This window comes from Xylocopa sonorina, chromosome 9 (assembly GCF_050948175.1).
Source record: "Xylocopa sonorina isolate GNS202 chromosome 9, iyXylSono1_principal, whole genome shotgun sequence".
In the NCBI taxonomy this organism is placed as follows: Eukaryota; Metazoa; Arthropoda; class Insecta; order Hymenoptera; family Apidae; genus Xylocopa; species Xylocopa sonorina.
The window spans coordinates 12,258,585-12,279,429 of NC_135201.1; the positions used below are offsets into that span (position 1 = coordinate 12,258,585).

The 20,845-nt window shown below is 39.5% G+C and overlaps 3 protein-coding genes across 12 annotated transcripts; all 3 read right to left on the reverse strand.

The window, feature by feature from the left end:
- Positions 1 to 1,067: 1,067 nt before the first annotated feature.
- Positions 1,068 to 5,529, reverse strand: LOC143426702 (uncharacterized). 2 transcript variants are annotated; one of them, XM_076900297.1, is made up of 11 exons: positions 5,360 to 5,529; positions 4,630 to 4,834; positions 4,256 to 4,564; positions 3,778 to 4,180; positions 3,517 to 3,701; positions 3,350 to 3,439; positions 2,970 to 3,278; positions 2,660 to 2,897; positions 2,082 to 2,559; positions 1,706 to 2,000; positions 1,068 to 1,589 (listed from the first exon to the last, which is right to left on the reverse strand). In XM_076900297.1, the coding sequence occupies exons 2-11, from the start codon at positions 4,663 to 4,665 to the stop codon at positions 1,356 to 1,358; spliced, it is 2,577 nt and encodes an 858-aa protein (XP_076756412.1). In that variant the 5' UTR covers positions 4,666 to 4,834; positions 5,360 to 5,529; the 3' UTR covers positions 1,068 to 1,355. The 2 variants fall into 2 exon arrangements, with proteins under 2 accessions (XP_076756412.1, XP_076756413.1); XM_076900298.1 differs by having other exon boundaries at positions 4,913 to 5,529.
- A 1,508-nt stretch (positions 5,530 to 7,037) lies between these two features.
- Positions 7,038 to 15,138, reverse strand: Gpo1 (glycerophosphate oxidase 1). 4 transcript variants are annotated; one of them, XM_076901073.1, is made up of 13 exons: positions 15,015 to 15,091; positions 12,610 to 12,757; positions 11,364 to 11,520; positions 11,069 to 11,291; positions 10,817 to 10,980; positions 10,620 to 10,732; positions 10,350 to 10,543; positions 9,883 to 10,271; positions 9,566 to 9,816; positions 9,156 to 9,503; positions 8,973 to 9,071; positions 8,820 to 8,921; positions 7,038 to 8,285 (listed from the first exon to the last, which is right to left on the reverse strand). In XM_076901073.1, the coding sequence occupies exons 2-13, from the start codon at positions 12,694 to 12,696 to the stop codon at positions 8,151 to 8,153; spliced, it is 2,262 nt and encodes a 753-aa protein (XP_076757188.1). In that variant the 5' UTR covers positions 12,697 to 12,757; positions 15,015 to 15,091; the 3' UTR covers positions 7,038 to 8,150. The 4 variants fall into 4 exon arrangements, with proteins under 4 accessions (XP_076757188.1, XP_076757186.1, XP_076757187.1 ...); XM_076901071.1 differs by lacking the exon at positions 8,973 to 9,071 and having other exon boundaries at positions 12,610 to 12,739; positions 14,998 to 15,138; XM_076901072.1 differs by lacking the exon at positions 8,820 to 8,921 and having other exon boundaries at positions 15,015 to 15,092.
- Positions 15,139 to 15,373: 235 nt separating this feature from the next.
- Positions 15,374 to 20,826, reverse strand: Coro (protein coronin). 6 transcript variants are annotated; one of them, XM_076901075.1, is made up of 6 exons: positions 20,698 to 20,826; positions 18,892 to 19,100; positions 18,241 to 18,722; positions 16,572 to 16,950; positions 16,246 to 16,491; positions 15,374 to 16,177 (listed from the first exon to the last, which is right to left on the reverse strand). In XM_076901075.1, the coding sequence occupies exons 2-6, from the start codon at positions 19,087 to 19,089 to the stop codon at positions 15,998 to 16,000; spliced, it is 1,485 nt and encodes a 494-aa protein (XP_076757190.1). In that variant the 5' UTR covers positions 19,090 to 19,100; positions 20,698 to 20,826; the 3' UTR covers positions 15,374 to 15,997. The 6 variants fall into 6 exon arrangements, with proteins under 6 accessions (XP_076757190.1, XP_076757193.1, XP_076757194.1 ...); XM_076901078.1 differs by having other exon boundaries at positions 18,892 to 19,097; positions 20,698 to 20,803; XM_076901079.1 differs by having other exon boundaries at positions 18,892 to 19,106; positions 20,608 to 20,740.
- Positions 20,827 to 20,845: the final 19 nt, after the last annotated feature.

The window sequence follows — 20,845 nt, forward strand, 5'->3', positions numbered from 1 at the left end:
ACCGTGGACCCTGATAAAGTTGAATAATAAAAACGAAACGATCAATTTACATGAATTCCCGTCGATTCCACTATCGACGTTGAATCGTGGGTGGTAGAACGTACAATGGCTGAAGTACATTTTAAAAGATAAGATTACACCTCCTACAGAGAAAACACTACAATTAGGTTAGCACGAAAATAATTTCCATATTCTCTCCGGCATTCTATCGTTGTATTAGTTATATTATTGTAGTCTAAAAGCGTGCGACGAGTGTCTCTCGAGATAAATTATGAACTGTTTACCTAAGTTTGACAGAAAAATTATGTGAAAGCGGGACGATCTTTGAAACTACCGCACTTCGTGTCCGTATCTGATTCACTATGAACGAACGGAACCCACACCATTCCAAATTCTTCCAATATCAAACGGTTCGGTTGACACTAGAATCTTTTACGAGTAGAAGTCAAGATCGACCGATCACGCATGCGGATGATCGAATTAATGCACATCCTGATCAGAGTCGACCATTTGTTTGTTGCAGCGAACATGTATACGTCTCATACACCACACCTGGGAGCCTTAAAGTCATACTGTTTAAACGTGAACAGTATCTTTCCCCTGTAGCCGTGTTACCATTGGCGACGATGAACACAATTTACATTCCCACTTTCCATTAGAGAAACACACGTCTGTACTTTAAAAGCTAATCACCAACTGTAAAAATAAAAATGTACAATCATTTGTTTCTAAATTTATTAACAAAACGATTATAAATATCACAAACACACAGAATAATTACTCTTGGAAAAAAAATATATACACTAATATAGTTTGAAAAAAGCACAAGATATACAAAATATGTTAATACAATAAACATTGTTCCAAGAAAAATTTCGACAACATAATAAAAGCTATGAAATGCCCTACCTTTTATCTTTTTATTTTGTATATACTATTTTATCCGAGTAATATATCTGCCCTGCCCACGGTTGTTAAATAATTAATTGAATGCAACGTCAAACAGTGCGTTCAAACGCTACGAAAACTTAGTTATAACAAGGTAAAAAATTGAGAACATCTCTAAATCGTAATATTAAAAACTGTTTATAAGTGTAAAATTCTTTTGTGCAAAAGATCTTTTTTTACAATTAATGTACAATTATTATACATATGTACAGAATTCATTCATCAATACAAAAATATATCATACGCTCTATCGAATTATGATAATCCCTGTAAGAAGTTCCCTCCCCTCGTTTCGTTTAATCGCAGAAAATTGCAATAATCTTTGAGAATTGCCATAAACAATGTAACGCTACTTAGATTTTTATAAACCATTTATCGACGTCGTTAACGTAACAACAATTAACGTTTTAATCAACAGCTGTTTTTACTTCTAAACCTTCTAGTGTTTGAGGCGAGCACAGTTCTATTAATTTCTTTTGTTCGTTTGTTATATGATTTGCTGGTTGCGGTTTTATTTCGTCCATTTGCTCGGAAATAACAATATCGGTTTGCTCTGTCTCTTTACGCAAAGCGATAATAATTTTTTCTTCTGCCGAAGATTGACTATCGGAAGAACCCTCCTGCGTCGAAGTAGCTGCTTCCTATGATAGAAGGAACATTGATAAAAGTGAATCGAAACGATGAAACGCTTTGTTTCCCTACGTCCATCTGTTCGTTTACTTAGAAATAAATTAGGCACGTTATAACATTTCCTTACCGTACTTCGAATCTTTGTATGTGTCTTTATATGCTTGGTTAGATGATCGGATCGCATAAACTTTTTCGTACACTCAGGACACTGAAATCTCTTTTCACCAGTATGAGTCCTACGATGCCTCTGAAGCTCATCTGACCTAGTAAATTTCTTACCACAAAATATCCAACTACAAACAAATGGTCGTTCGCCGGTGTGCCACCTCAAATGAGCACGAAGATGGCTTGTCTTTCCGTACACTTTATTGCAACCCGCTATGTGGCAAACGTGTTGCCGTTTCCTGGTCATGTCTCGGTTCCTATTCAGTCAGATGTACATATTTTCAATTTATAAAAGCATTGCAAATCTACATAAATAAATATGGCTTTGAAAATTCTACCTATCACCATCGCCACAATTAGGACAAGTACAAGCAACTCTCCTGCGATGTTGCTTGATAGAGTCCGTCTCAATGTTTGCAGACGTCGCAGTGGTTACTTGATGTTGATGCGATGTAGGGGTAGGTGTCATTAACATGTTATTCGACTGAAGCGTTTGCAAAATTTGCCATTTCGGCGGGTCGTTCGAGTCTAACTGCATGGTTGGAGCAGCGACAATTGGCGCAGCTGCCGTCGCAGGTAGAGTTTGAACGGTAGCCGGTTGAAGGGCGCTCGCAGATATAACTTGGACATTACCCAAACCTGGAATATTTTGTACAGGTATTGACTGCAGGAAACCGTTCGTCGCGTTCATTCCGCCAGCCGGTTGCAACTGCATTATACTCCCACTACCAACGCCTCTCATCATGTTACTTTGTTGGGCAGTTAAATTTGCAAACGCAGATGCGGGAATTAGAGTTAGCTGTTGTCCTTGCGTCCCTACAAAAATATGTCTTAGAATGTTTTAATATTTTTTTTCTTTTTTTTGTAAACGTATATACAACTAAAAATAAATTATTATCATCATAAATATGTATACCTGCAATTGTTATAGGTTGAACGGCAGGTTGGGTAGATTGAGCAGCAGGTATATGTATAACTTGACCACTAGCCAACTGTCTGGCATCGATGCTGGTTACTTTTATATCACCTTCGACTGTCTCAGGTGGTCTCGTTAAACCCGACAACGTTTGTACATCAATCTTCTGTCCATCCTTCGTGGTAATTACGTTATTGCCTGCTTGCATTGGTCTCCCAAGTGCACCTATTCCAAGTACCTACAGTAAAAAAGCTTTTGATATACATATAAAAAACAATTAACTTTTATAAAACATCCCATAGGTTTCTACCTGAACGTTACTTGGAGTCGTTACTGTAGTACTCCAAGTCGCTACGGTAGATGACGGTGCGGACGACTGTTGCTGCGCTTGTTGTTGCTGTTGTTGTTGTATGACTTGCTGTACAACTTGCTGCACTTGCTGTTGTTGCTGCTGCTGCTGCTGTTGCTGTGCCTGAGCTTGTGCCGCTTGTTGTTGCTGTTGTTGTTGTTGTTGCTGCTGTACGGACTGTACTACCTGGGGTTGAGCCTGTTGTTGAACAACTTGTTGTTGCGCTTGTTGCTGCGCAACCTGCTGGGCTACTTGCGTTACCTGTTGGCTCTGATATGCAATTACTTAAATAAAATTATACATTCTCACGGCGCATAAAAAATTATTTATTATATATTCACCTGCAAACTTTGAAGTTGCGGTAAATTAGCAATTTGGACCTGCTGAATTTGTCCGTTAGGTGTAATAATTTGAGCTACTTGAGGAATTTGCTGAAAGTGATTTTTGTTTTAAATTATACGTTGTAATGTTTGCAATACTGAAATTTGTATTTTTGTAATCAACATACTTGCGTGATTTGTGGTATCATTTGCGTTGCAGGCACATTGAAGACACTGGACAAGGCTTGAACGGGAAAGTGCACAGTTTGGTATACCGTCTGTCCGTTACTAGCAGTGACTGGTACTTGTACGGGCACAGTCTGTTGAACGTGTTGCATAGGGAACTGAAGTGGTCTAACTTGTACACTTTGTCCTGAATGCAAAAAAATATATTACATTATCATCATTCTATTTCTAAAAAATGTATTAAACAATCGTGAAATACATACCCGTTGGTAATTGTACAGTCTGTCCAGTAATATTTTGTATAATAGAAGTGGGAAAGACATTGGGTGCTCTTATCAAACTAACTGGTTGCGGTGTAATAATAGTTTGACCATTAGCTAGTTGAACTTGCTGGCTAGCAAGCTGAACTTGCTGCCCATTAGCAGTAGCAAACTGCATCGTAGGTTGGCTTTGATGATGTCCGGCAGCAGACATTGCCGAGGATGGAATAAAAAGTGCTTCCTGACCATCGATATTAACAGTCTGCATTTGCGGTATAACACTGTAACTGAGCTGCTGTTGCGGCTGTTGCTGTTGTTGAGATTGTTGTTGCGTCTGCTGCTGTTGTGCCTGTTGCTGTTGTTGCTGAAGAGCAGCCTGAGTTTGAGTGCTGATTAACTGAGCACCCTAAAGCAATCGTTACATCTTAAAAGAAGAATCAATTGAACCATTTATAATACATCTAAAGGTTGCTTCTCTCACCTGTAAAAATTGCTGCGGCAGAGACTGCACGGAAATGGTTTGCGCTCTCTGCTGGTCATGTTGCGGCTGTTGAGTCTGTAAAGGCACAAAATTTTGCAATTGCTGCATAGTGATCACCTGCGGCTGCTGTTGTTGTTGCGCTTGCTGTTGAGCATCCTGTTGCTGTTGCAACTGTTGCAGAACATTCGCGCTTAAAAAACGAATCTGAGGTTGCGTAGTTTGTTGTTCAAATTGTTGCTGTTGCTGTTCAGCTTCGTCTTGTTGCTGCTGTTGCTGGGTTTGCAACGACTCGTGATCTTCGATCTCCTCCTGCAAACGAAATTTATTGCCCCTTTGATTTCTGAAGAAACCACGAAATGTCTCCACTTTCTTACCTGAGTGATATTTCTTCCATCCACGCTTCGTTTCATGATGAATAAATCCGTCGTGTATTCTTCCGAACGCAAACAACGGCTGATGTCAGTGCAACTAAATTTATGTCGACTACCTTTATGCTAGGAATCCATCCTTCGCTATACCAAACCGGGTTGACTGTTTAGACCGTAGTAAGCGGAAACGCTCGATCGACGAGCGTTTAATCTGGAAAATCCATTGGTCGTGTTAAACCGGCTCCATAGCGTGGCTTAAGGTATTTAAAACATGAGAATCTCCACCGACTTAGCTACAATCGTAACGACCCTGCCACTCGAACACGGCATCTGGCTTTGTTTTTCTTTTTCCTTTATTTCGAAGCTGAACTACACGCACCTCACGGTCCCGTATTTCACGATCCAACGATAAAGCCGAGCGAATAGAATGCGCTCGCTGGCTAAACTATCAAGCGACAAATGAGCAAGAGTCGCGCATAAACGACTTAAAACGCGATATCGACACGTGCGAAGACCACTCTCCGGAGACAAAGAAGGCCAGAGAGCACTCCTCGAGAACCCAATCGAGGACCGCCTCTCTACGCCCCTGTTCCTGCCGCCCCACCCGCCGTAGCTCGAAATATCGCACTGCCGTGGCAAGGACGCGCATATCCACCGACACAGAAGCGCACCGTGTCGTCACACCCGCCCACTCGGTCGCTCGACGGGCTGTTCGCTCACTCACACGCTCACGTACCTGCGATAACGGGGAAGGCAGCCTCACGATGCAGCCTCCACCCACTTTGCACATGGGACTCCACCTAACTCGCGAACAGCACGTGGCTCCTCCGCGGAAACGCCAAGTCCGCTCTGCGCTCCCGCCACCCCCTGTTTCCACTGAAATCACTCTGATCAGACTTCTGTGCCTGTGTTTTACGCCTCCCCGTCTATTTGTTCAGCACCGTGGTTGCTCCCGAGGCAGCCATCATGGGGACACGACGGATAATTAGAAACTTCGATTGATTATTCGACTATCGACCACGTTACTACAGATTACCAGCAAGTTTTTTCTGAGAGCCAACAGAAAAGTAAATGCGGAAACATCGTTCAATGGGTAAATGCTCGGTAGGCGCGCACACACACACAGCTACACACACCGACGTTGCACAGACGAGACTGGCGACGTAGTACGCGTGCGCACGCTACGCAGCGGGCGATCGTGCTCGACGATCTATGCTCTCCTTCTTTAGTCGATACCTTCGCCTGGTTATTTCGGAGCCTTTCTTTTTTTTTACAGTACGACGATCATGCGAGACGTAGCTCGGTTAGAGATCGGTTCCCTCGACACTGGTTCGGTTCGTTCTCTTGATAACACCAGGGGATCGACGCTACGTTCGAAGTTGCCGCCAAAATGCAGATATGGGCTGAGCCAATATTTCATCCTCGCTCCGCGAGGCCTCGATGCGAAATCCGTGGTGCTCTTCGCTTGCTGAAAATTCTTGTCCAGGGGACGATTTTACGCTGGTTTCGTATCACCCGGGGTGAGATCCAATTCCAGCGTGATTTCAACACGTGTACGTAGACTTGCAACGTGTTAGTCGGCCGTCCCTCGCGAAAACAGGGCTACGAATACCGCTATGAGAGGACTACTTTCGCCGTGGGGCGGTACACGAGGTGGCAACGTCGCCGTCCGCTGAGTGATCGGACGAGGGCCCTGATTGGTCGTTCCTTGTCCGCGATAGCTGGCAGTGAGCAGAGGCTCGTTAGACAGGGGCGTACGCAGGAACAGTCGGACGCCCACCCCGTCGAAGAGGGATAAACGATGTACACCTCCTACTTTCTCTAGCCTTCCTTCCCCTCTTTTTACCAGTACCCTACCGGATCAGGGCCACGCTCCAGCAGGGTCGCAAACACCGATGCTTGTCGTTACAGGCATGCTTCTTTGTCTTCCTTATCTCGCTTTCTCTCTCTGGTGCCGTGGATACGCTAAATGATTGCCCAGATGACGATGCTGATCCAGAGAAGGGAGGAGCTGATAGTACTCCCCCGCTTTGCCACCGCCCTTCTTTTCATAATCAGAAATATGCTTCACGAATCTCTCTCTCCCTCTCTTGCGCTCCCCTTTTCTTTCCTTAGAAAGTTGAACGTGTGTACGTATGGAGTAACTGACTAGCTGATCGTGTTACACACGTTCGATCCAATGGCAGCGGCTATTTTTCAGATCCAACAACTGCGAAATTGTTAATACTTTTTGAATACGTTATCCGTTGTTTCAAGGGGTTCATAGTCGTTTATTGATTTTTAAGGAAAGGTGAATATCTCGCGTGTAGCAACAGATTTTTCAGGAAACATTTGATGCCTGGGAATATTGATCAAGTTTAGTTAGAGAAAGCACAGGAACATGAATACATGGGATAATATAAAAATAATTGACCTTTATGCACAGCGGTAATAGTCCAATATGGATTTTATTAAGTCAGTGGTAATGAGTCATTACTAATGACTAGCGATAAGTGAAATAAATTAATCTCTAACATCGATCGTATGACGTAACTGCGTGACGTTAGCGGCAATAAATTAAATAAGTATTTAGTTACATTTAATTCATTAGGTAATCCATATAGACTGACTTCGGATATACATTAAGTATTAATGTAATTTATAAATAAATTTACCCATTGAAGGACCTAACGTAAAATCGAGCCTAAGATCCGAAAACGTGCGTGACTATATCACAATAACGAAATATGTACTTAAGACAGAGAACTATGTTCACAGTACTCGACGGACTTCGTTACAATAAACGAATATTATATATATATATATCTTCTTTTTAATTAAATTAAAAATTAGAAACGTTCAATTTTTGTAACATTGATCTCTGGTAATTATGAAAATGTTGATTCAATGATTATGCAATTTAAAACGCTCACGATAGATAAATACTCGCAAGACTTTGTGAAAGTGTACAGTTTTTTGAAAATTGTACACACTCATTGTACAACAATATTCGAACTAACTCAGCCATTAGATGCGCTTCTTTTTTATAGTCGCACCGTTTCATTTTGTAACTTATACATATATATATATATACTAGAGAACACACCCATTCTATTGCGTAATGTTAACCGAAACGCTGTACAGAAAAATATTTACATATTAAAAATGAAATTCGTAACATGATCGCGTGTTTTTTCTTTGCATGTGGTTGAACCATAAAACAGTTAAAATTCGACGCGGTTATAATTCATTTACATTTGCGGAGTCAAAATTTGTTGTCTTTTCCTCTTCTTGTTACTCGTTGAGCTTGAAAGCCGGATGCAACGAAAGGGGAAATTCATTGCAAAATGTACGAAAAAATGATGTATGCCTACATAATGTAATAACTCTAAAACATTTTGCACTAACGTGGGCTACGATAACATTTTCGAGTAAATAACGAACCTCTGTAATAAAGAATATCAGAGAGAGGAGATTTGAAAGTTGTATGATCCGCGTTTAGAAGCGTACGAAGAAATTATACAATGCCGTAAGAGCCGTAGAGCCTCTTACAAACCACCGCCTGATCTCTCCACGCTAATCTGTTTCTTCAATACTTCTTTTTCGTGCTGCGCTTCCTCCATCTCCGCCATTCTTGCGAAACGCGAATACGCCACGTGTCCGGATTTGATGGCCGACATCATCTGTGTAAAATAATAAGAAATTAATATTTGCAAATTAAAAATAACAAGATGTTTCACCAGTATTGAAGAATAACCACAATTTTACAAGTCTGGCACAAGAGCAGCATGATACTAGAGTATTTTACAATAAAAAATAAAGCAGTAAAGTTTTAATATTCACAGCAGTATCGTGTAAATAATCAAGACATTAGGACAAGATACAGGTTGCCTACCGATATGTAATTACGTTCCGTGTAAACTGTTCGTGCGAGAAAGAAAAGAGACATTAAGAATAACTTGTTACAACGAACTACGAGAGAACGAATGTTAAAAAGTGTTACAGGATACACGTCTATCTCTAACCAACAGGTCTCTGAATCTTTTCTTCTGATATTAGGCAATGAATCGACACCGAGAAACGTCAAGAAACAGCGAAACTTTGAAAGTGTTACACATAAATAGTATATATACATAAAGAAAGTGGTGCAACAAAAGAAAACTTCAAGGCGGCAGCAAGACTATACGGAAACTCCGTGCGTGCAAGCTTTCACAGACCTGAAGATATTCGTCCAACTCGACCTGACCATTCATATTAGTGTCGATTTCGCGCAGTATTTCATGAAGCTCTTCACCAGGTACTTCCTTGTCACCAAACAGCTGCGAACGGTAAGAAAACGATACCTATTAAATACGTGCTTTACGATTTACCTGCAGATAATCTTGTAACTCCATTTGTCCATTGTAATTAAGATCAATTTCATTCAGTAGAGTATGTATCTCATCCTCTTTGAGTTTTATGCCAAGTACCTGTATATTCGGTAATTAAATGTGTATAAAAAAGAAAAAAAAAATAAACAGGAAGTAAATATAATAAAATATCTCCTGGCGAACCTTAAGTCCTCTTCTGATATCGTTAATTGAAACGTAGCCTTTGTTGTCCTTGTCGATGATTCCAAAACGCTTGATGTACAGCTGAATTTCTTCTTTGGTAAGATTAATAGGAATCTTGTCGCGAGAGGCACGATTAACCATTTGTCCCATTTCGTTAGCGAGGAATTCACTCGCTTCTTTGTGTTGCTTCTTCTTCTCCTCGTCCGACCAATGTAATTCTTCCGCCATGATATCGATAATAATTGGAAGTGCTTCCTGTGACGCTTGAACGTTCAAGAAAGCTAATCTCAATCGTCTTGCGATCATGTCGATCGCTGTTCTCGCGTATTCACGGCATCCGTATCGAATCTATAATACATAAATAAATGTAACATATATATATAATAAATAAAAGTGATCTATATCTCTACCTCGGCATCAATATACGGGAATTCAGGATGAATCTTCTTTCCTATAATTGGCCACCTTTTACCAGTGAGAGAAGCCATCTTCGACACAGCGAAAGCGCGATCTCCGTAACTCTTGGCAAGGTGTTGTGCAACTTCGCATTCCAATCCAAAATCTTGTACTAATCTGATGTACATAGTTGGGGTCCAACCGTGAGCTCCCTCGAGTAGGAAACCATGTGTCTGGCAAGGCCTCTCAGGCTTAAGATCGCAAGCTTGACAAACGCAACATAAAAATTAATAGTATAATTAAAAAAAAAAAAAAAAACTTTTGTAGCTACCTTTGATAGCAGCGTCAATAGTTTCTTCAGCCATTGCCCTATAAGTTGTCCACTTTCCTCCAGCTATTGTAACAAGTTTCGTGGGGCTAACGTGTACAATATGATTTCTAGCGAGAGACTGCGTGTTCGGTTTATTCGGATCGGAAACGAGAGGCCTAATTCCGCTCCATGCGGACAATACATCTCCTCGACGAACTTCAACGTCCGGGTTAAGGTAGTTCTTCACTTCGCGTAAGATGAACATGATTTCATCTTCAGTCGGTCGGGGATTATGCGTTACTTCGCAGGGTAAGTCAGTTGTTCCTGCGATCGTTTGCTTCTGCCAGGGTAAGAAGAAAATCACTCGGCCGTCACTTGTTGCTGGATCCAGTAAACCCATCTGATCAGGGCTAAATGAAATTTACGCAATACATACCGAGTTTCTCATATATTTTTCTAAAGTTAAGTTTTAAGGCTCGTTTATTCACCTATAATAACCTGGAAGGACGATGTGGACACCAGAAGAGGGACAGCATATTTCTTTAACATCCTGATCATCCATCTTCCTGATGTGGTCTGTGAACGGGCCCGTTGCGTTTATTATCGCCTTCGCTTTCACGTCCCATTGTTCACCTGTGAGTTCGTCTTTCACGCGAGCGCCAGTAAGAACTCGATTGCCATCCTTTGTAAAGTAAAAGTGTCGTCTTGATAAATGATCTATTTTTCGTTATAGCCAGATGGTATTAATGATCCAGTACCTTATCGAGACCCTTTATGAGATTGACAACTTTCACGTGATTTACCACCGTTGCACCATGTCGTGAGGCTGTTAAAGCAACTGCCAAATTCATCCTGGCATCGTCCTGTTGACCTATTATACCAAAGAGATATGAAATTATGAGGAATAACACCTTTTATGAAAAGAATTACAAAGAACAAATAGTAAAGCTAATACCATCATAATAAACAATGGCACCCGTGAGCTTGTCTCCCTTTAGCATAGGAAATAATTCTAACGCGTTCGATTTACTGAGGAAATAGGACGATTTCACTGTCTTACTTCCGGCTACAAGATCATACATCTTTATACCGAACCAGTAATAGGGGATCTGCCACCACCTATGGAATAATAAATTGGTACAAGATATAAACAATAATTATGATACCTGATTTCATCTTGAACAAGTAAGAGCAGGCATTAACATACGTGTAAACAGGCAGCATAATAGGCAGAGGATGTGCTAAATGTGGCGCACTGTGTAACATTGACGCTCGTTCTTGTAATGCTTCTTTAACCATTCTATACTGTTCTACATCCAGGTGTAGTATAGCTTTTTGTAAGTAACGTACCCCTCCATGGATCAGTTTTGTACTTCTGGAAGATGTACCAGATGCAAAATCATCAGCTTCGATTAAGGCTGTTTTCAGACCTGAAGATTTAAAATATCACATGGTTAATATAAACATCATTTGGCATAATACGAATGATAATAAAGAATTACCTCGTGTGCAGGCATCCAAAGCGCATCCGGATCCTGTTGCACCACCACCGATAATAAGAACATCGTACACCCCATGACTCTTCAGTGTTTTCACTTGATCTTCTCTGGATGGCAACGGTCTTTTTGTTGGTTTTGATTTTGGCACATCTGCGTGCACCTGTAATAAATACGACAGCATAAATCCCAGAGAAAGATGCTCAAAGATGTCTCATCTTCATATCATAACAATTTCTTCTTTCAATTGTTAAATGTATGTCAGGCATAAGTAGTCTCTAATTGAGTTCATTATAAGCGTGAGACTTTGTAGAAGAGAAGGATCGTGACGGTCGATAAAACAGTCGACAACGAAGCGGATAAAACAGAATGGAAGAGCAATCCTCGCGCATTTATTGCCGCAGATTGAATGGCATTCATGTCCCCATTATGATACGATACAATTGTCACAATAGGCGAGCTCACGTCTCCCGTCAGCCGTCAATACCTTAATCATCAATACAACTCAATTTCATCGAGCAGTAGTAATTTTAAATTAGTCAGTTTCGTGCCAGAAATTTTTCTTCAATGAAATGAAAGCTTTAAAAATTTGTTTGCATTCACGAAATTTTCTTTGATCGAGACGAAGCGGTTCTATATATTTAAAAAGATTATTGAGAGCTTCGAGAAACAAACATGTATCGAAATAGTCGAGCATACCTGGTAGCTCGTCCTGGCTTGGCACAGACCTTCCTACCAGTGAAATTTTGGTAACCACGTGGTTGCTGGCTGATCACGAAACTCTATACAACCTTGACTCCCGGTATATATTACAATCATCGCTAGCTTTTCGTAGCGTTCAAACCAGCTAGAGACGAAAAAATGTGCCACTGATAGGACAGAATCTGTACAGCGATAACGATGTTGACGTTCTTCGAAATTTGCGCTCATCTACACTCCTTTCGGATATCATATCTATTTTAAGTAAAGAATTCGCGCTACGAATAACGGTACAAGCTTCAAAAACAGAGTAAAAAAGTTCTATCCGATATAAAAAAAAAAAAAAAAGATCCAACTACACGATATCGTGCTACCTTTGTCTTGCGGTTTTTAACATTTCTAATTTCACGGCTGACTTTTAATGAGAAAGTTTTGCGATCGAGAGCGCAGTATTATTTTTGCGAAGAGGAAAAAAGATAGGAGGTGAGGGAGAGGTGAACTGAAATAGAAAAAAATTCATTTAAAAAGCTCCATGAAGATTAAATATACTTACGGTGTTATCAGACATTAACAGATAAGAGGTAAGGGCACTGGCACCGATAGCACTTGCACCACCCACTAATAGTTTTAGCGATGCCATCTTATGTCACTTATGATAAGGGCAACAATCTTTCACAGAAGATCTGGAAATTAATGAGAACGTGTTCGTATTATTATATTACCACGTCATCGCGTCAACTGAAAATTATATAAGATGAGAATGTAATGGAAAAATTAGAGAAAGATACAAGGAGGAATGGTGAAATATCTAAATAAATGATAAGCGGTGGTAATATCGAGATCAACTAGGTTTTTCAAGATTCAGATATACAAGGAAAACAATATCGATGCGTCTTTGACAATAGATGCGATCTATTGATTGATTAATTGGGGGCCCTTGATCTATTTAGTGAATCACCGTTCATGTTATTTGGCAATGTATCAACAGGTGCAACGTGCGCGGCTCTGACAAGGAAATGGTTATCGAGAAGCGATGCATTGCACAAGAATGCTACGCTTGTAATGTCTACACAAAAGTCGAGATAATAATTCGCCAATTGAATAAAAAATGTTATCGTTATTACGTAGAAGGGATTAATATATCGTACAAAGATTATTCGTACCGATATCCAGCGTAAAAGTATACCGATAGTTCGATGGCTTCTTTGCGAGGAAGTTTTAAAAATGATCTACTGGCAGGTATCCCAGAATACTTTTGTTCTGATCGCACGTGACGTACCATTTCTGTACTACTTCTGCATCGTGTCATGTGGCATACCGATGTATCATACGAGAAATCGCGAGTACAATGATGTAATATCGTCTAGTGATTAAATGACTGCGGGTGTAAAGCGAATTATTTAATCAAGATGTAATTGCACGAGCTGCTAAAACTTCCTGCTTATGCGCGAGGAAGTCCACGCTGATAAATCGCTGTACACATTTACCATTTTATATAGCGTTATCAGCTGTAGAACATACCTGATTGATAATGACTACGCGAAACTATAACGTCACACGAGATATGTACAACTTGTGAATATAATGAAACCTACATTTTTTTTTATTTATAGTCTAGCTGTAATTTTAATGTTACGAATCGCTGTAAAATATTACAATATTGCACTGAATGCATTGTTTTTTTAACAAGTGATCATGGTCTCACCGTAACAGATACATATGATCTTTTAAATAGAAATAAAAAAGATAAATAAAAGTTTTGATACCTTTCTTGTTAAATGAAAGGCAATTATGATTGATAATACGACTACAACCAAGATGGCTACAGTCTATATTATGCATAATTATTTTTTATACGTTTCGGTCGTTCACATGGAAAAAAAGAATTACTATACGTGTAACTATTTTTAAGTAGATCAATACTTGCTAATTAAAGTAGGAGATAAACGTGAATTAAATATCGATATGTTGCAATGAGCACGTGCTGCTGACGCATTATCTTTCACCAAGCGATATTCATTCGAATGTAATAAAATTGAAAATGATCGAAAGATAAAAGAACGCATGCATTCTTTTATGCTCAACTTGCGAAGTTTTTTGCCACAGTACCAACATTGAGTTACAAAAAATTACTCAGACTGTATTATTCTCTGCAAGACCTTGATATATCTTTAAAACACGTGGAATTATATAAGAGTTAGTTGGTGTTAATCAGCGAGTTCTAATGTTCTCTGTTTCCTTCTCAATTTCATTTCACAAGAATGGATGCATTGTAAAATAACATGGACGAGATTTTTTTGCAAAAATGCGAAAAAATAATTAACCAGTTTGAACGGGCGAAAATAAAGTAAATCTAAGAAGGTGTCGCTTTATCCGAAACGGACGGTGTCATAAACCTTTCCGGGATTCTTTCGATGCGAATTAGAAATATAGCGAAGCCCCTATACACTGCAGTAATGCAAAAGACAAGAATGATGTCGTAAAGCTGCGTTTTAAAATAGCACTCGCGCAAGTTTCGTGCCAAATACCTACGAATGTCGTTTGTACAATATGTAAGTGTTCTCATTATACAATATGAATACATGCGCGTTGTGATATTAGCAATGAAAAAAAGATGAAAATGTTTCGGGACCACCGCTCAAACGTTGAACGAATGAAACGTTGTAAACAATCGTCGTTCTTTAATGGACCGACTACCATCAACGTGCCATCCTTGTCCACCAGAAAACAATGATCGTTGAAGTTAGGTTATACAATATTTCTGTGAGAAGAATGAAAAAACAAAAATCATTACAAGTAGTTAAAAGCTCTGTTACAGAAACAAATAACTTTCATAATTATTCGATGACATAATTCGTAGACAGAATAGTACATGTTAAGTTAACAGTCGACAATCGTGAATGAATGCGCGTACGTGAATGACAGGCAACATTCCACTTACTGTGAATGAATTGGCAGCTAACAAATTATTGAAAACACTAGCGCACAGGGGTGGTGAGCGCGATACGTAAAACTAAAAATTAACGATGCACATATTCAACACGGACGCCGGTAGACATTTCACTGGACTCGCATGAGCGAATGAACCGCACTCGGTGATCAAACGACATTTAATAAAGATGTAAACTGAACGCACCGGCGCCATCTCTCGGAGATTTCTCGAACTATCGAATGGCGCGTTTAACAAATGCTGGATAATTCTATTCGATCTTCCATCCTCTTGTAAAAGAGAACGTAAATCCTGAAAAATAACACAAAGCGACGTATTAACGTTAACCAAACAATAAAAAAAAAAATGAAAGGAACTTGGTTCAATCCAGTTGTATTATTTTATATTCACATTTTTTTTTTGTACAAAACAAATGATATCCTTTTACAATGTCAAAAAATGGATTTGTCAAAAATACTTGGTACCTCGTTATTTGTTACTGACAAATTGTTCGTAAAATAGTAATTCTTCCTTTGTTCGGTTATCTTACGTAGCGTAACATACATACGAATTATGCATTGTTCGTACTAGGAATAAAATAATCTTCCGTTATTTTACAATGAAGTATCTGTACAAATTAGACACTCGTTTCCTCCTGAAGAATTATAAGATTGAATATACATAGAAGTCTTGTGTATTAGACATAAAATAACTCTCGAAGTCTTAATACTAGTAACAGGTGGTGTCGTACGACGACTACTGTCTAATAAAATAAAAGATGTAAACATAGTACAAATGCAAGGGATGTATGATGAATGGATGTACAATAAATAGCAAAAAATCATTGCAAAAAAAAGAAAAAAAGATCAAGACACACACGAAGCTAAAACCTACTATTTACACAAATTGTTATATCAAAATATAAGTGATCATTTTTATTACACAATTAGTTATCTTTTTCTTCTTTTTTTTTTTGTATCATTCTTGTGAGCTAGAAATATAAATGACAAAGTTACACCTCGTCGGATGCAAGCACCTCTCTGTCAGTGGGTGAAGACGATTTCTCCTTTCTTTCATCTTCTTTCATTTGAAGAGCAACCGCAGACTCGAGCACCCGTATCCTACCCTCGTGTTTTACGATAACCGCTTTCAATTTTCTTATCTCCTCTGTGAATTCTTTTAGCAGCTCCTCCTGCAAAAAAATGAAACAACCAAGTTCCTTAAAATGCTCATTAAGAATGTATTCTATGAACGACGTACAGTAATGCCTGCCGAGGCTTGCGTAGCATTCTGTGCAGAATTCGAGGAGGCGACTTTCGCGCCTTTGCTCAAAATGTTGGACTTCTTGTGCACTTTTAACTCGTTTTTGGCTACTGAAGGTTGATAGCCATCCCGCAAAGATATCAGTATCGGGTCCGCGTCACTGCCGCTTACCCATTCTTCAGCGGAAATCGCTGCGGTATCGCCTGGAGTATCAGGATATAAATCTTCTTGAAATAATTCAGACTAGAAAACGAACAGATATTACTGCGACGGAAGAAACTAATTCTATTTAATGAGTATTAAAGATTGCATTCGAATTGTACCTTTCTTGGTACAGTCATAGAGATAACCTGACAAAAGCCTGAGTTGTTGAGCCGGTAAAATCTAGTTATTTCACAGCTATTAACATCACAGCCTCGTTTTGGCATCATTCCTATACCTCGTTGAGGATCAGGAGTTTGAAATGTATTGATATAATGAACAAAGGGAGGTTCGGGAGTAATTTCGAAATATCGAATTACAGAATCACCCTTCCCGCATAAGTACACTAAATTCGTGTCGGGATCATACAAAGGGAACATAACTCCGTTGCTTGTATCCAGTTCTACCATGACTATGGGTTCACCTAACATATCTGGAGCACGAAGAGAATACTGTCTCTCGGACATTTTACTGAAACCTGTGGTAAAGATCAAGCCTCCCCTGAAAACATAGCAAAACATATCTTTGTGGATACAAAGTTTTAGTAAAATACCATTTAAGAACAAATAATATATACATACAAATATAAGCTCCTATAAAAATATCTGATTTATATTATTATACCATTACACGGTGTAATCGTTTTCTCTTATTAATTTTCTGAATTTTCCTATTCAAGTTAATCATCAAAACTGAATAACATCCACCTTGTTACAACATTCGAAAACTGTGCCTCTGCACAAATATTTAAGTTCACATTAAATGCACACATATGAAGTAACATACATTAAATAAAATCATGAAAAAAAACTGTGTTGTTTGTATGTCAAATATAGATTATACTTTAAATAAAAATCAGTACACCAGCCGGTCACTGAATTTTGTAAGTTCGATCCTGTATAATATACAGAGTATCCTATAGGATTGAACAGACAACATTTAAGGGATGATTCCTGAGGTCATTCCAACCAATATTTTCCTTTGCCAAACTTTCCGATTCGGCTTCGTTTTAGAATTATTAACGAAAAACAGTAGCCAATCTGAGAGAATACATAATATATATGTACACACATATGATATCTGAATCGATCTGTCCACCCTTTTTTCGAAACAGATATTAATATTTAAGACTGTATCAACGATCTTTTAGATATTAGTTTAGTTATATCACCATATCTTGAACTTGTACACATAATACTGATTTACTGAAACGTATGAAATGTTATATCTTAAACTAGTAACTTGATATACGATACTTACTGAAACTTTTATGCGGATACTACACAGTGGACATCTTGATATTTGCATTTATTAAGCCAACATCCTCTTGACGAGTTGAATTTTCAATCTTCTAGTTTTCCATTTAAAAATACCAAATCTCGCACTACACAAATTGGAAAGACCATGTGATAATAAAAAATAAAGATATTTTTAACTGTGCAAATAGAAGTATCAATCACATGTCATTAAGAGATACTACAGACTGCTATGAAACAGTCCAAGCAGTTCAGACAAATGTCATATTTATCCTAGGAATACTTATTGTGTAAAAAGGCGGATGTATATTGTTTGATGATTATTTACTGTGAAAGATATGTTTATAGTGTCTTGCATAATGGTGGTATATATTATTCCTAAAAATACACCTACATACTTTGGAAATATTTATTTTTAATTTTTCAGCTTTTATGTGCACGATAGTAGAGATATTTGTGAATAACTGCATGTAGACTCAAAACTGAAAGAGCTTATGCATTTACGATGAATATGTCTAACAAAAAATGTACATACCTGAGAAAAATTGCACGTGTAGCCTTACTACCTTCATGTGCAATCGCTTCTTCTAATATCTCTCCAGTCCTCGGATCCAGAAGCCGAATTTTCTTATCTTTACAGGTAGTGACTAATCGTGATCCGTCCCAGTTCCAGCATGCCGAATAGATCATATCTGGATGACAGTCTATTCGTACTATAGCTTCTCCTGTGCCAACATTCCAGATCAGGACAAGATTGTCCGATCCTGCTGTGAGCAATATATTTAGCGCTGATGGATGCCATAATACTAGACCTACTCTGCGTTGATGCAGTTGAAGATCTACCACAGATTCTGTCAATGTCCTGGAAATACCGCTATCGGGTATTTGCCATACTTTAACTACACAGTCTTCGGAACCGGATGCTATGACATTATCATTGTGCGGGCACCATGCAATGTCTAACACAGGACCTTTATGTCCGCCGACTAAAGGATAATCCGCTGGTATTCGACCTACCTATAATAATGTAAATAATAATTAAAGTTACTTCAGAAGCAACCATTTAAGTAAATTGCTAGCTTCCACGCTACTTTAAAAGTTACAGTAAACAATATAATTCCCAGAAAATAATTGAATTTCATTTATTTAAGCACGAGAATCGTCAGCGATATAGCGTGAAACTTACTTTGTTGTGCGGCAAGACTATGAACGCACCACCTCCTGCGGACTCTACGATAATGGCGAGGAATTTCGGGTTGACGGCGCAGAAGGTTGAATCCCACGACGATTTCGATACCCTTATATTGTCGTAACATTGTTCACGTTTCAAAGCCGTTCCGTACACGTGGCGGAACTTGCTGCTGCGCACCACACGGAAAGACATATCTGCACCTACTAGGAGTGGTGAGAGAGAAACAGAAAAAAAAAAAAAATTAAAGAAAACGACGATTAACCTAAAACTTAAAGGATGGTGCTCTGTGCCCTGTGCCGGTTATTATGATTATTTTAATAAATTATCGTTACGTGTCCACTGGCAGCGTGGGCGTCGCATGGACCATCCCCGTTTTATAAATAGATTCCCTACCCTCGATGTGTTGAAATGAGCGCGACTGAAATAAGAATATTTTCGAATCCTGACTTTTACGTCTATAATATAATCGTCCTGCGGCCTCTGCGTGCACCCGACTGCAGAGGGCTGGCAATTACCACGAATATTTGTGAAATATTCGGTAGACCATAGTCAGCTAAACAAAAAATAGATCCGATCCAAGACCCGAAATAAACCGGCCGCCGCTTTTATGCGACGATGATTCACACCAATCGTCATAGCGTTCCTGAATTTACATTACTATACTCCTTAGACGTCCGGTGCCGTCTAAGGCATGGATTGCAGCCCGTATACCGCTCTTCCGATATTTTCGGATAAATTGTCTACGACTGAATCCGCGCCGCCGCGGTTTTTTGACGTTATGCCAATCGTGACCCAGTCCAGGGTAGCCCATCGAGATTTTTAACACCACTGGAGAACCCATTTAGGTCAATCGTATTCGTTCGTGTCTCGATTAAATATCTTTCCACGGGAAATTAACATATTAGAAATCGAATTTCCGTTCAACTGTTTCAAATTAACTGGAGCAAGATCGTTTTACGGTACCGAAGAAACCAGCTGAATATTCACCTTTTATCTATTTAAAAAAGGATACCTTTAACATTCCCCCTTGAACGTCGTTCCTTTATTTCACCCCGGCGAGCACGTTCGACGAACAACGGAGAACAGATTCTTATCGACGTGCAAACCTCGCGGAGAAATTAATTATATTCCACGTAAGAATCGCGCCGATAGAAAGCTAAGTAACGGAATAATTTCCACGTCCCGATTAGTCGTTCTGCTATCGTCAACAGATTGACGCCGACTGCTATCGTCTCGCGCTAACTGTATCTAATCTACCACGTGTTTGTATATCGTACACGCATACAGAGATGTTCGCGCACGGGTACGGTTTACGATTAACTGTTGCACTGCTGTATTCGATTGATAAGAACGCGAATGTGGCATCGAGAAACGTCGAATATTACGTTTGAAAAACGTGGCGCACTGTAGAATTTCAACGTTCCCGCCGGCTAGTAATAACGTCGCATCGTAATTCACCGGACGACCACCTAGTAGCGCTATTGACACAAACGGCTGGATCATTTGAGAGCACCTTATTTGGAAGTGCGCACCCTGCTCCTGCAAATACCTACCCCCGAACCTACTTCTGTCGCATTATGACTTATAAATGGGTATACCTCGTGAAACTTTTCTTACGATTACTCTCCCGTCTCGCCTTCTTTTCTCTGCTCGGGCACTTTCTTAGAAATACCTTCTACAAACGTATCGAACGGTATACATACGCAGGAGGTAAAGAAAAATCGCGCGACCGTCGCGTGGACGTAATCAACTTGTCGTGCGAATATTTTTCACGAGTACGTGTGCAGAAAGAGTTCTCACCGACAAATTTTTTCCCGATGACAGGCGATGCACGCTTTTGGAAAAGAACTCTCCCCACCCCCCAAATCTCACGCGCTAATGAGGATGATGGATGCGCGCGCTTCTAAGCTCAACATGGCGTCATCGAGCGCGAAACATTGAAAACTCC